Below are 15504 nucleotides of genomic sequence, written 5' to 3' on the forward strand. Positions count from 1 at the left end.
ATCCAAGATTACTTAAAGAGTTTTTACAAAAGAAACTAGTCGGGTTTACCATTTACTGCCCTGAACTCAAGAAAAAATCCTAGTTGTTTATTTGTCCCAATAAATCACAAACCACATAAATTTTACTGATCATAATATTAGAAAAACATCCAAAAATAATGCGTTGTCAGACACTAATTTCCATATCAAATCAGAAAATCAATGTTCAAATAACACACAAAAATCAGAAATAACCCCAGACAAATCATGCTACCACTGCCTAAAAAAATAGTAAAATAAAAATAAGAGTTAAAATAAGATACCAAATGGAAGCATACTTACCGACTTTGAAGGAAGAATCATGGGTAGGGAAAGGACCAGATTCGCATAGGTTTGCCATCTTGTGGGACATATTTGCACAGTAGGGGAGCGGCACACAGATAGGAGGAGATTCCCATAGAGGAGGAGCGACCCACAGGGGAGAGGAGATCCAAAAGTTCTATGGGTGTACGAAAAATGGGATGGGTGAGTGAGGAGATGGGGAGATAGCAGATCGAACGGGAGTGAGAAGAGTAGATCGAAAGGGCGATTGGGGGGGGGGTGAGCAGATCCAAAGAGTGGGTGAGAAAAGCAGATTGAAAGAGAGATAGGAGGGAGACCGCACGGAAGTCTAAAAAAAATTAAAACAAATGACACGTGTATTCGTGCGGTGTTGAAGAGATAAAGGGAGGCTGAGTAGATTTTCTCCAAGGAAAATATGTGAGATTTTGTTTATATTCATTTACAAAGTATAAGACTCAAGCAATGAATGACATCAAAAGTGTTTGATATCGCATAACAGTGACATCATAGAGTTGGAATTTATACTGAAAGATTTTGTTCAAATCCTTCAACTTACAAGTTAGTGTGGAGGATACACCATCCATTATGCTCTCATGGTATGATTTAATTTGTAAAATTCAAATTTTTAAATATTTTCAACAAATGAAATTCTATCATATTAGGAGTGTGGAATGTCATTCACATGGACTTGCAAATAAAATTTTTATTTCTATTCAAAAGCTTGTTCTGACTAATCTGTATACTTGGTCTAGTAACACTTGTTGCCTTTCTTTTAACAAAATGTTTAATTATTTATAAAATATTACTAACTTTGTTTAATTATTTATAAAATATTACTTACTTTAGCTACAAGTTCCTAAACGAATGGTTAGATCACCCCATTCAACCACCACAGTGCTGGCCCAATCTGGGCCAACCCTGTAGTGGCCTACCTAGCCATCATAGATAGCCAGATCAGGCCAACCCCATAATGGCCCAATTTGTGCTTCATTTATTTTTCCTTAAGCCACTAAAGATAATGCAAACTAGCATATCAAACTAGCAAGAAACCCTGAACATTTCTTATAGGATATAACAAAGAAATCTGTCATCCAACATTTTTAAGTAAAAATGAACAAACTTAAAAAGACAGTGAATCGGATAGAAGATAAATGAAGAACAAACTTAAAAAGACAGTGAATCTGTGCAGCTCAAGAATCATATCTGAACATTTGACCTAAAAGGGATATATACCCACCCACATACAATAAAGTGACAAGATGACACTTCTCAACACATGAAACATAACTTGTACAGAAGTTGTCCCTGCATCTGCTTTCCCCATGCATTGCTAGGGAATCAATTTCTACACCAACTAATTTAAAGTCGCTATATATGTAGGAATTTCAGAACTTGGGTAAACTAAAATTGCATAATTGGGTATCATGTCTAGGTCACTGGTGAAGCAAAGGGAAGGTTCACAGAAAGCTTATGAGATCGCTTGCCTAACAATTTGTGTAGCACGAGCTTAATACAGTTGAGCATCCTAAAGCAAATAATGCCATATCCCCATTCCCCAAAACTTTATCATTACACAAAATGAATGATAGCACAAAAAATCATTGCTAAAACATCCAACAATATCACACAAAAAAGTAGAAATAACAAAGGACACAATATAAGTCTCCCTCCAAAACTTGTGCGCAAATGTAGTATATCACTATGTCCACTTGTTATTGAGCAACAATTTATATTCTACATTGCCCCTAAAAGATAAAAAAGGTGTACCATTTCTAAGATGAGAGAGCGGCTAGTGGTTGAAAGGGAAACATTATTAAGACGGCTCCAGATAAGCACTCGGGTCAATTTAGGCTACGTTTGGATAGTGAGAATACTTGAGAAGTGTTGAGAATATTTGTGAATAGTAGTGAAAAAGTAATGAAAAAGTAATAATAGAATAATGAATAGTAGGTAAAAAGTAATTAATAGTAAAAAAGTAGGTGAAAAGTAATAATAAAATAAATAATAGTAGTGAGAGTACTTGAGGTACTCTTGGTACCCAAACGTAGCCTTACCCTCCCCATGAGCCTTGATGACAGATAGAGCAGCTCAGCCAGAACCAACTCAGGCAAAGCAAAAGCTAGATCCATGTTCTGACACTCCAAGCAAATCCCCAAGCCCTTCACGAAGTGGTTCACACAAAATCCCCACTGTAATAGTCCCTCTTCAAAACCCTAGTTCTGTACAAATCCAGCGACTTGGACGCTACACTGGTCCATATCATGTCCAGTAACAGAGCTGAGTTGAGCCCCGCCTTATGAGCATACACCATCCCCATCCCCATCCCCATCCCCTCCACCAACTCCACCATGGTAGAAGTCATTGCGAACTAGTTCGTTAAAAGTAGTGCATAGCTGGAGTATTCTTCTCAAAAGAAGACATTATTTAATGATATAACCGTAAAAAAGAACATGATGAATTGTGGAGGAAGCATGACAAGGGAATTGCAATCAATGAAGAAAAGAAACAACCACAAAGGAACATATCCAATTAACACAAATGTAAAATGTCAATAAATACAAAATCAAAAAAAATAAACTCAATGTTGATGGGTAATACGTATCAAGAAAGTACGATGGAAGTGAGATAATGGTGTAGCATTTTCCAAATGATTATGAACTTAACACATAGATATGATTAACAAGCAACATCAAAGTGAATAACAACCAAAGCATTCACAACTTCGTTACTCCGCATAAATGTGGCATCGAGGGTCCAACATACAGCAGTGCGAATAGACCAATACGAAATTACACTAGCAAAGATACCCAAAAGATGCAGCCTCTTCTGCCAAGCACAATCTAGAATTCAAGAACCACTAATATAGACACAACAGCCAAATTTCATAGCCCAAATTCAAGAACACCGCCAGCTCCCAACAACACATCTAATTAAACCCATCAATAAATAATTTAGCTCCCAATCAAAATCCAAAATACAACATTGAAAGAAGCATTAATTTTGATAAGTACCATTTGGAAAAAGCATTATTTTACAGTGCCACTATCTCACCATTAAAGAAGAACAATTGTGTCACAAAACTCGGGTCCGACACAATACCTAACACAAACCCCCAGATTCTCTTGTTCTGAAATCATCGTCACAACAAAAACAAAAACAAAAATAAAAACAAAAACAAAAAAAAATGAACAACTTTCGATTGAAGTTTCTTTGCCTCTTTTATCTTCATTTTTTTCTGTTTTTTTTATTTTTTTATTATGTTTTCACTTGTACTCAAAAGTCGGCACCGGTGGTGCATCGAAACTCTCCAAGATCTTCGTCTCGCTTCCGCTACTCGTTGCCGCCGAATCTTTCTTCTTTCGTCCGCCGAACCAACCTCCGAGCCAACCTGAACTCGAATCCGAAGAAGATCCACTTCCCGACGCCGGCTCTAACGGGGGCTGGACATGGGGAAGGCCCGGTGACTGGCCCATGAATCCAGGAAGAGCGGGCATATTAGGTGGGGGCTCTTCGATGATCATGGGCATCTGTTGTTGTGCACTGAACATCCGGTTCAGCATGATCCCAGCTCCTTCGATGAGAGCCAAGAGGACACCACCGAAAGCAGCCGATCGAGCTGAGGCGGCGAGACCCTGGCGCATGGAGAGGAAGCCACCGGTGGCTGCGCCGGCCACTATGGAGTTCCAGGGGTCCTCCTTCTGGCGGACGTAGACCATGGTGCAGTCGAAGGCGGAGAAGAGGCCGCCCCAAACGGCGAAGCTGCCTCCGACGCGGGGTGCGTTGAGACGCACGGCCTGGGAGCCACCTACGACTCGCGCCCCGATGGGAGAGTTGTAGATGCCCTTGAGGAAGTGGAAGGCCGAGCCACCCACGGCTCCCATGGCGAACGCGCCGCCTACGTCGTCGAGGATGCGGTCCGGGCACGGCTCCCTAGACGTCTCCGGCGTCCCCATGATGTCGAAGTTTCTTTAGGGTTTCTTCTGTTGAATTTTGAGAGGAGGTATGGCGGTCGGTGTGTATATATGTGCGTTGTATTTTTAAAGTGCATGTCGTTTTTATCAATGCAAACGTCGTGTCGTTTACCGTGTTATCCCCGACCTGAAATGCCGACTCGTATCCAAATGAGATCTAGCTTCCTTCGCTTCTCTTGTGAAAAAAACCCTCGCTCGATAGAAAGCGATACATGAATGGAATGCGGATAAGGAACTCACTGCTGTATTTTCAACCTAAAAGTCTGCTTGTTCATTAGATTTATACTGGTAGTTTTTTTTGGTCCAGGTATTTCTTCTTCTTTATCTTACTTCGGTTAATAGCAAGGCCTTTACACTCAAGTTTGGTCGTATTTTCTGAAGTGTTTGCAATGTATACCAGTTTGACGAAAAGTCAAGCATTTCCCTTGGCTTTAAGGATTTATTCACAACCCAGATGCCCCAAATTACTCCACTCCGCAAAGCAGCAATCTTTACCCAACTGGTCTCGTCCAAAACCCCATTTGAACTCCAGTAGAGGCATAACCCTTGAAAATTGCCATTTCATGGAACCCATAAATTTCTCAAAATGTTCTCATTGGAAGAGCTTGAAAATTGGCAATATATCAAAACCCAGAAGTGTTGCGAGTCGGTTCCGGCATAAAAGTGCCATACAGTATTGCCTTTCGACTAGAGCTACAAGTTCTTCAAGTTCGTATGCTCGAAGAAGCGGTGAAAAGAACTCTGCGGGAAGAACTGGAAAAGCTCTTCCTTGGTTAGCTTCAAAAAGAGATAAAGAAGCAAAAGCGTTGGAGAAAGGAACATCTTCAAAGACAAGTCGTACTTCTTGGGAGGAATCCGCGAAGAGGTTGGAGATAGGAGGCAGTAGGTCTTTGAGGGAGGAATTGGCAAAAAGATTGGAGGAAGCAACAACGATAGAAAATGTCGGTTCTTCTTGGAAGGTGGCAGCGGACAATTTTGTGAGGAAAAGTGATCAGTTGGCCGAAGGGGGTGAAGAAGCTAGGAATGGAATAGACATTGCAGAGGATTGGCAAAGTGATTTTGGTCACAGACAAGGAGATTTTGAGGAAGATGAAGAAGGAGAAGGAGAAGAAGAAGAATTAGGGGTCGTTGATGATCCGAGATGGGATAAGATTATGCATAGGTCCAAGCAAATGGTTGATGTAAATGCTGGACCTGAGAAACCTGAGGTAAAAAGGTGGAACAAACAGGAAAATTGGGGTAGAAAGACATGGAAAGAGGCTACAGAATCAGCAGTTCCTAAAATGGTTGGCAAAGGGATCTATGGGGTTGGTCCAGTTTTGGCTGCTTTATCAGCTCAAAGAAGAGAATTTTATGCGTTGTACCTCCAAGAAGGGTTGGATTTGAGTAATAATAATCGGAAGAAGAAGGACAAAAGGGGGTTTGAGAAAGTTTTGAGGATGGCTGAAAAAATTGGGCTAAGCATAAAGGAAGCGTCAAAGCATAATCTCAATATGGTGGCTGATAACCGCCCCCATCAGGGTCTCGTGCTAGATGCTTCTCCATTGGAGATGGTAAAAATAAAGGAATTGGACACTGTTTCTGTTGAGGAAGACAAAGGTTCTCTTTGGGTAGCTTTGGATGAGGTTACAGATCCTCAGAATTTGGGCGCAATCATTAGGTCGGCTTACTTCTTTGGAGCTTCGGGGGTGGTTTTATGTGCCAAGAATTCGGCCCCGTTGAGTGGTGTTGTGAGCAAAGCAAGTGCAGGCGCACTTGAATTAATGGAGCTCAGGTATTGTAAGAACATGATGCAGTTCCTAGTAACCTCAGCTGAAAATGGTTGGCGAGTTCTTGGAGGTTCAGTTTCTCCAAGAGCTGTTCCCTTAGATGAGATTTTGCCTGGTGCACCAACGATTCTTGTTTTGGGCAGTGAGGGTACTGGGTTGAGGCCTTTGGTGGAGAGATCATGTACTCATTTGATTAGGATCCCTGGGAGTATTCCTGTGGATGTATCTACAAGTGGAGTTAATGATTTGGAAACTGCAGAAACAGTGTCTGGGTGCTCAGGTGAAGAGTTCAGGTCCTTTTTAGCTGTGGAGAGCTTAAATGTTAGCGTAGCAGCGGGTGTCCTTCTTCATCACTTAATTGGAAACAATTACAAAAATAAGTCTCATCGAAGATAAGTTGACTGATGCTCTTGACTGAGGTCCTATGGCAGATGCATTGAATTTTTTGCATGAGTTTATTTATCCAAGCTCATTATAATTATCTTATCATTTTCTTTTGAACTTATAATGTTTGCATTATAAAATTTTTATCAGCATCTGTAGGGTTTTATGCGGAGTTGTTAGTGAATTTGCAACTTTGAATGCCCCTCTGATTTCTTGATTGGAAACATTTGCCATTGGAGTTGTTACTGTGGCCATAAGCGACGTGATGCCCTTGGATGAGATCCTATGTCCTTGAAATCAAATCTCTCCAGGGTTTTCATGATGTATGCAGATTATAAATGTTCGTTTCACATCTCTCCAGTGCATAACTAACCTTTGGCATATCCTATTATCCTTCACATTTAAACTGCTGGCAAACTACTCTGTGCTAACATTTTGCATTTTGAAGCAAGCATTGCCTTGGTTCTCTCATCGCCATAAAAACTACGTTTAACTTGAACTTATGTGCTTGTTATTTTTCCTGTTTTTGTCCACAAATTAACTGTTTGTTCCGTATGACCTTGAAATTAATGCAAGGTTTTCTGATGCTAATCATGCAAAAACTTGCATTATTACGACGAAGCTTGGTCTGCCTCAAGTTGATTATCAAAAGTATGCAATACTTGTTTGCAAATTTAGCCAGATATTGCCCTTTGCTTTTTTTGATTTTACATATGAAATATGAGAAGATGCAGCTTAGACAAGTTTTCGAGTCACTGATTGCCTATTGTTCCTTGTAAGAATGCAATACCAAAACTTAGCCAGCTTTCTCCTTTCACTGGTTCAGGAAGTTGTTTATTCTTCTAGTATCTTCTGGTAATTTCCAACATGGTGTGCTACAAGCATGATTTATTGCTACACAAAACATAATGTAGTTTTTGGCAGCTGAACAAGCCCCACCTTGCTTAGCAAGATTGTTAGAAAGTTATGTGGGCTTGGGGTTGCTCTTTTCGAATGGCCGAAAGAAGCCCAATCTGAACTGTAGTATTTGTCATAGATTCTGAGCGTTTGTTTCTTTTCTTTTCTTTTTCTTTTTTTTTTTTTTTTTTTATCTGTCTGATCTTTTTGTTCCCCTTTCTTTGTGTCGTTGATTTAGTCGGTATTGAGTCTTCTGTCACCGAGGATTCATGAAAAAGACATTTGGCCTCCCGGCTGAACCTCAATGAAACCCTCATCGGCCACCTAGCCCCAAGAGTTCATGAATTATTACCACTGGAATAAGGGTTCCTTTCGTTGTGCCTTGAGAACAGACTTGATTAAAGCATACAATCTCATGAGATGAAAATTCTTGAGCTCGATGGGTTTCTCTGAGCAGGCAATACAATGGATTAAGGAATGTGTATGGAGAGTAAAGTTCTCTGTAAACACTAAGGAGGGGCTAGTTGGTTACTTTCCGGGGAAAATATTCCAATCTTTTGTGGGGGTGATATCAAGTCCATATTCTTGATAGATTAATAAGTTTCTAGTCGTGTTAGGGCTCTGATCCCCTAGTATGGAAAGACAGTATCTTTATGTGTGAGGTTGCAGAAATTGCTAAGGGTCAAGTCTTAGTATTATGTTGGGGTTCAAATTGGATTCATTCCCTATGAGATAATTAGGAATGTCATTGATTTCCTCTCGTTTGCACTAGTGTGACTGTTGAATATTGGTGTAAAAGATTGGCTAGAGTTAGAAGATGGACCTGTAGGATTTTGGCCTTGAAGGCAAGCTTCAACTTATTCCTCAATCTTATGCTGTGAGATTCCTGAGTCTTAAAGTGTATTACTAACCGTCTTTCCTCACTCGTCCCACCATTCAGTATGAATGGAGTAAAGCCAAAAACATAAAGCCAAAAACCAAACCCACCCAAAGGACATTTCAGATTTGTAGTAAGTTAAGGCAAATCCATCCATGTTATGATATGATTATCAGTGTTAAGACTATATACCTCAAGAATTCAGGGAGGAAGAGAACTCCAAACTAAGCACTATCGTTGAGGGTACAAATTTGAAGTGGCCATTTAGCCCTAATACTATTTGGAAGGATATTAGAAACATCCCTCACCAAATGTAAGACCAAGAAGTTGTTATGTGGTCTCCTAGTGTTGGTATTTTCACGGATGACTTGTCTCATGGTATAATTAGGCGTGGTTCAAAGGGACACATCCCTCCACATTCCTTATATTGTGGCTATAAGTTGAAAGAAGGTTAAGCATTATGGATAGAATATGTTTTCAAGGTCTTGCCCAAGCTGTGAGATTCTCTATTGGTGGTCGTGACCATCCTATTATTTTCTTGAACTTTCTCTGCCTGAATCGGTTTTACTATTTGCCACAAAAAGGGGAAAGGACTCTCAAATGTCTCGACAAAAATGATGTTGGCAGCCTCTATGTGGTGCTCTTTACAGAAAGATTAACTGACTTCTTTGGAGCATTCTGAACGAGATTCCCAGCTGCATTTAAATTAAGATTTTGCTCACTTGGGGATGTTCATGCCTCCCATAGAAATAAATAGATAGAGGACTTAAAAGAATATCAGATTATATGCTTGCTTGGTTCATGTTTGGTTGCAAAATATTTAGTAGATGCACTTGACTTGACTTTTGCTGTTATGTGCTGTAGCATTTTGCCTTTACTATGTGCCCTGCGTATTGGCTGCGGGTTTAGTGCTTATTAGTTATTATGTTGCCTTCAACCCTAAGGGTTAGTTCAGCTGGTCTGGCCTTAGGTTTGCTCCTCAATGGTCACCAGTTCGAGTCTCCTTAGGACCACTAGAGGTTTACTTGGTCGTTAACTTCAGGACCTCATGGGATTAGTCGAGGTGCGCGCAAACTGACCCAGACACCCACGGTTATAAATAAAAAAATAATAATAAATAAAAAAAAATTATGTGGCCTTTTTTTGTTTGAGTTGGGGCTGCCTTGGTTGTTCTTGAGAGACTCTGTTTCATCACTTGGTGTTCGTAATTCCTGTATGGGACCGACCCTTCTTGGTTATTGAATATTTTATTATTTACCATACCCTAAAAATTACTTCGGATTTGATGTAATAATATCGAATATTGATTTGATGTGGACCGATTTTGGTGAATATGAGAAACATAATGGATTTTCTTTTCTCTCTTATCCTTTCATTGAACACAGACAGAGTAGTTAAAAAGTTATCGGAGGATCTCGGTTAAGGGATCTAATTGGGACCACTCCAACATATCTCATAGCTTTTTATTTTTTATTTTCCACAGAGAGCCCATTGAGATCATGGGCTATACAATAAAAGGCAGCTCTATCCTTTGGGTGAGATTTGACTCGTTTGGTTACACAGTTTAAATTAGATGAGATAAATATTTTAAATGGTAATAGAATTTTTGAGTTAAGATGAGATAAGATAGTTTTTATTTTTTAAAATTTGATAAAGGGATGGGTCCACAAATTATTCAAAATCATTTAATAATTATTGAATAATAGTTATGAATATATTAATAAAAAGTAATATTTATGAGTAATTAAAAAATCATGTATAAATAAATTTAAATCTCAAAATATATTTTAAAGTTGTTCGCCAAATTTACTCTATAATCCCAAAAAATAAAATCTCTTTTAAAATATATTATTCTAAGTATGACCTATTTATTTTTCTATATATAGGAAATTCGGAATTTATTATTCTAATTATAAATTAGAATATTATTCTAATTATTACCTATTTATTTTTTTTAGGAAATTTGGAATTTTTTATCGTAGTGGGGATGGGGTTGGTTTCAACAGATGAGATCAGCAGATGCTTCGACGGGTAGACTGCAGTAATCAGATAAATTCGAAATGGGATTGAAAATAAAAAGGAGGTCGACGAGCCACACCGAAAGACAGTGCTTTTCATGCTTTTCAGTATTTAGTGTTGATATGTCAAAGGCATTGGTTGAAAAGTTAGAAACTCACAGATGAGATGAGTTTTGCGTTATGATCGTTTGGTTAGTCAGATAATCTCATCCGTACAGTTGAGATGAGATACAGAGTATCTGAACTGGCTAACCAAACCGGCCTTAGTTTCGGTATTCTCATAATATCTTATTACTATTTATTATTTATTATTAATTTTTACTTAATTTTTATTACTATTTATTACTATTCAATATTCTATCATTATTTTTTCATTAACTTTTCACTATTATTTACAGAATACCTAAAAATACCTCATTACCTAAACGCAACCTAATCTCAGGTTTCATGTTATCTCTCTCTCTCTACAAAAAATGACATTCATATATCTCAAAATAATAGATACAACCCATTTTTAAAATAAGTTTTGCTACTCATCATTTCCGCACATCGCACACTATACTTATTTTTATTTTTATTCTTTATTTTTAATTTTTTTTTATTCTTCCTAAGTTAATTTATTTCTTCTATTTATTATCTATACACAACACATTTGGTAAGAGAAAAAAATTAAAAAAAAAAATATGTGGTGTGTAATGTAAAGATGGTAAATAGAATCTTTCTTTTAAAATAAACACATTTCCAAAAAGACATCAAGTAATTGATTCGGACGATAATCCTTGATTAAAAAGATGGTTTTACAAGTACATGAAGACATAAATAAATAAATAATTGGACTCAATTGCTAGTAGACTTCCTTCCTTTGTGTCATGCTTCCAAGCATTTAATTCCTAGACCACAAAAAGAACCTTCTAAATTATAGTTGTTGTACATGAAAAAGTAATCTCATGATTCTACACGACAAGTGTAATTTTTTTTTTATTTTTTTTTTTTTTTTTGAAAAGTCCACAATCAATCCCTTTTTGTTCGAATGAAAAAAAAAAATCTTATCCTTGAATTAAAAAATAAAAAACATTTAGACATGGAGTAACCTAGAATTAAACAGTAATTCGAAAATTCGAAAACCTAAAATTTGAAGCAAAAAATTGAAAATTTAAAGAGAAAAATGTAAGAAACTAAGTAATTTAGTTTTCTATTCGTCAATTGTTTTGTGATTAAACGATTGGATGACTAATAAGTCCCGTTTGAATGTTGAGCTAAGTTGAGATGAGTTAAATTTTTTATAAATAGTAGTGAGCTAAGATGATGGTGTGAGTTTTGTGGGACCCACTTAAGATGAGTTTAGATGTGTTTGGATGTTAAAATGAGTTTAGATATATTTATGGAAAGTTAAAAAGGTTGTGGGTCTCGCGTGTAAATAGGTATTGAGTTAAAAAAAGTTGTGGGTCTCACGTATAAAGAGGTTTTAAGTTGAGATGAGTTTAGTGATTTAAGAGTTGAGTGTTTGGATTAAACTCAACTTAAAATTAGACTGAACTGATGTTCAGTTCAACTTCCAAACTAAGCCTTAAGGTATGTTTGTATGATGTGAGTGATGTCTTGCATAATTTCGTACATTTTATCACTTCTTAACTTTAAATTTTAGTAATCATAAGCAAGTGAGAACCCCTTTTCCTCTCTGACTAGAGGTTTTTCTCTTGTCTCCTTGGTACGAGTCTGTGTTTTGAGTCTATTTGGTACAAGTCTACGTTTTGGGTCTTGGGTCAATGATGGCTGCTGATATTGAGAGTCTGCATGCTAACTTATCGTTAACAGAGAAAGAGTGTGAGGATGCTGTGGTGGATGTCCACCAAGTGGAGGATGTTCTAGCTCGAGGGGAGCACTGTTTGCTTATCAAGTTGTTGACTCGGAAGCATTACAACCATGAAGCTTTCAAGCAAACTATGCGGAAGATTTGGAGACCTATGCGAAGTATGAAGTACCGTGAGCTGAGTCCGGTGTTCACCTTGGTGGAATTTGAAGATCCAAGAGATAAGATAAAAGTACTAAAGGAGGGGCCATGGTCTTTCGATAAGCAATTGGTCCTTGTAACCGAGTATGATGGTATGATTCAGATTAATAGTTTGAATATTATTCATGCCCCTTTTTGGATCCGGATTCATGATCTCCCTCTCATGAGCCGTAGTATGTATATTGGTAAGTTGATTGGTGGATTGTTGGGGGAGGTCTTAGAAGTTTATTTGAGGGTGAAATGGAGTGGGGTGAGTATATGCAGGTCCGAGTGAGGCTTGATATTTCACAACCTTTGCAACGTAGGAAAATGCTGAATTTGGGTGGGGGAAAATCCTGCTGGGTTCGATTATCGTATGAGCGTTTGCAGGATTTCTGCTTCACTTGTGGAATTTTGGGACATACTCAACTAGAGTGTGACTGTTATTGGCCAAAAAATGTGAGTTCTTCTTTTCCTGCTTGCTTAGTAGCTACGAAATTTGCGGTAACAAACATTGGGAGTGGGGGTTTCGTTTCCAAGTTATTACCTGATGGGGAACGAGAGGTTTCCATAAATTTAGGAAATGAGCATTGTTCAAAACGGGGTGTTCTGTTGGTGGAGAATATTACGGAGTTAGTTGAGGAAGTTGAGATTGGGCTGCTCACCGATGTCCCGATAGCTGAAGAAATGGGCCCTATGGTGGGCTTAAAGGATGCTGACCCAACTCTGTTTGTTGACCCCACTCGGCTCGCGTTGACCCAGCTCGTTTTGCAGACCCATCTTCTCTTGTCAACCCAGAATGTGGGTTATCTCTATTGAAGGGCACCGATCCAGTGAAACAAACAAAAGGGAGGGCTGCGAATCTTGCAAAGGGGCGAAAAAGGAAGGGGTCTTCAATCTCTGAGCACGATGAGGAAGAGGTCTGCAATCGTCAAGGTAAGAAACTCCTGTTGGATCTTCACCACTTGTCTGCGCCATCAGAGTTTTCTACTGGTTCCCAGCTGGATGCTACTCGGCAAAGAAGGAAGTTTAAGACAGGGCGACAACTACAGAATGAGATATCAGTGGTGGCTGTTGAACAGCCCAGCCGGATGTAATGAAACTCTTTAGTTGGAATCCTCGTGGGCTTGGGAACCCAAGAGGTATTCGCACACTTCATGATCTGCTCGTGAAGGAAGCTCCTGAGGTAGTGTTTCTTCAAGAAACTTTTTTACATTCTAGTCGGTGGGATTATCTAAAATTTAAACTTGGTTTTCGAAATTTTTTTGTGGTAAATAGTGTGGGTCGTAGTGGTGGGTTGGCTTTACTTTGGAGGGATGAAGTAGATTTATCTATTCCTAGTTTTTCCAATCACCATATTCATGCTATGATGAAAGTTACTTTTATGAAAGGGGGGAAATTCGGCTTACGGGTGTTTATGGATACCCTGAAGCGGCTCATCGAGATGAAGTTTGGGCCCTCATTGGGAGTTTACGGCCAGCTGAGGGGTTACCATGGGTATTATTTGGACATTTTAATGAAGTTTTGTATCAGACTGAGAAATATGGGGGAAAAATGAGAAGTGAGCGGCAGTTGGCTGCTTTCAGATGTATTTTGTCAGATAATGCTCTTCAAGATGTGGGTTTTGTGGGGGTCCCTTTTACATGGAACAATAGGAGGGAAGGATTGGAAAATATTTCTAAGAGATTAGATCGTTTTCTGGTTAATTCAGCTTGCTATGAAACATTTCCAAATTTGAGAGTTCAACATGGGTTTGCCTCTTATTCTGATCATGTTCCTTTGTGGATGGATACTCTTGGGGCAGTAGTTAGAAGGCATGGGAAGAGGATTTTTAGATTTGAAGCTATGTGGTTAAGTAATCCCGAGTGTGCTAACATTGTTGAGAAGAATTGGAATCGATTGAGTGGCTCGGATTCTATATCTCAGTTGATGGGTTGTATTAAGCAGTGTGATGAGGACCTAACAAGTTGGAATAAAAACTCTTTCGGACATGTGAAAAAAGAGTTGGCATTAGCAAAGAAGAGATTGCAACAGGTTAAAGAAAATGATCCGACATGTTAGCATATTTCAAATCATAAGCAGGCCAGTGAAGAAGTTCATAAGTGGTTGGAAAGGGATGAGACCATGTGGAAACAAAGGGCGAGAGTTATGTGGTTGAAAGAGGGCAATTGTAATTCCAAGTATTTTCATTGCAAGGCATCGGGGCGACGAAGGAAATACAATATTATACAACTTCAAGATGAAAATGGGAATTGGAAAATGGGGTTGCAAATGGAGCATTTGATCATAGATTATTTTCAGGGGTTGTTTACTTCTTCTGAAAGTGTTGATATGGAAGAAGTCTTATCAGGAGTCACGGTAAAAGTGAATGGACAGATGAATGATTCCTTAACAAGGCCTTATGATGCTGAAGAGATTGAGGTGGCAATAAATCAAATGCATCCTTCTAAAGCCCCGGGGCCAGATGGGATGTCTCCAGTTTTCTATCAAAAGCATTGGAGGGTGCTAGGTAAATCTGTCACTGATTCTGTTCTTTCTATTTTAAGGGGCAAGGATTTTCCTAGGGATTTAAACCACACGTTTATTACTTTAATCCCAAAAAGTCCGACCCGGTTAAAGTTGTTGATTTTAGACCTATTAGCCTTTGTAATGTGCTTTATAAGATTATTTCAAAAGTCATTGCTAATAGGCTAAAACAAGTTTTACATGATGTTATTTCTGAATCTAAGTGTGCTTTTGTGCCTGGGAGACATTTTACTGATAATGTTTTAATTAACTATGAATTATTACATTATCTTCGCCAGAAGAGGAATGGGAAGACGGGTTTTATGTCCCTTAAATTGGATATGAGCAAGACGTATGATAGAGTGGAGTGGGGATTTTTGGAAAAAATGATGGCTTCTTTGGGTTTTGATTCTGGTTTTATCCGTTTAATAATGAAGTGTGTGCGGACTGTCTCTTTTTTAGTTCTGGTGAATGGTAGTCCAACAAGTACTTTTTTTTCTACTAGGGGTTGAGGCAAGGAGATCCTTTGTCTCCTTATCTTTTCCTACTATGTACTGAGGGACTTGTCAGTTTATTTCAAAGGAATGATTGCTGAGAGGGGGTGGAAGGTATTAGGATATGTCGAGGAGCCCCTAGAGTAAATCATTTGTTGTTTGCGGACGATAGTGTGATATTTTGTAAGGCTGATAAGCATACTACTGAGAAGATTCATTCTCTTCTCAATACGTATGAGAAAGTTTCGGGGCAATGCATTAATAAGGATAAGACTTCT

General features: G+C 38.6%; 2 protein-coding genes across 2 annotated transcripts; one reads left to right on the plus strand and one right to left on the minus strand.

Annotated features, from left to right (window-relative positions):
* Positions 1–3303: 3303 nt before the first annotated feature.
* Positions 3304–4419, minus strand: LOC121251903 (mitochondrial import inner membrane translocase subunit TIM17-2-like). The gene has a single exon (XM_041151314.1). It carries the CDS (start codon positions 4272–4274, stop codon positions 3585–3587), a length of 690 nt encoding a protein of 229 aa, XP_041007248.1. The 5' UTR covers positions 4275–4419; the 3' UTR covers positions 3304–3584.
* Positions 4420–4533: 114 nt separating this feature from the next.
* On the plus strand, positions 4534–6795 carry LOC121251902. Its single transcript, XM_041151313.1, has one exon. It carries the CDS (start codon positions 4682–4684, stop codon positions 6455–6457), a length of 1776 nt encoding a protein of 591 aa, XP_041007247.1. The 5' UTR covers positions 4534–4681; the 3' UTR covers positions 6458–6795.
* The last annotated feature ends 8709 nt before the right edge of the window (positions 6796–15504 follow it).

Source organism: Juglans microcarpa x Juglans regia, chromosome 2S (assembly GCF_004785595.1).
Source record: "Juglans microcarpa x Juglans regia isolate MS1-56 chromosome 2S, Jm3101_v1.0, whole genome shotgun sequence".
Taxonomy (NCBI): domain Eukaryota; kingdom Viridiplantae; phylum Streptophyta; class Magnoliopsida; order Fagales; family Juglandaceae; genus Juglans; species Juglans microcarpa x Juglans regia.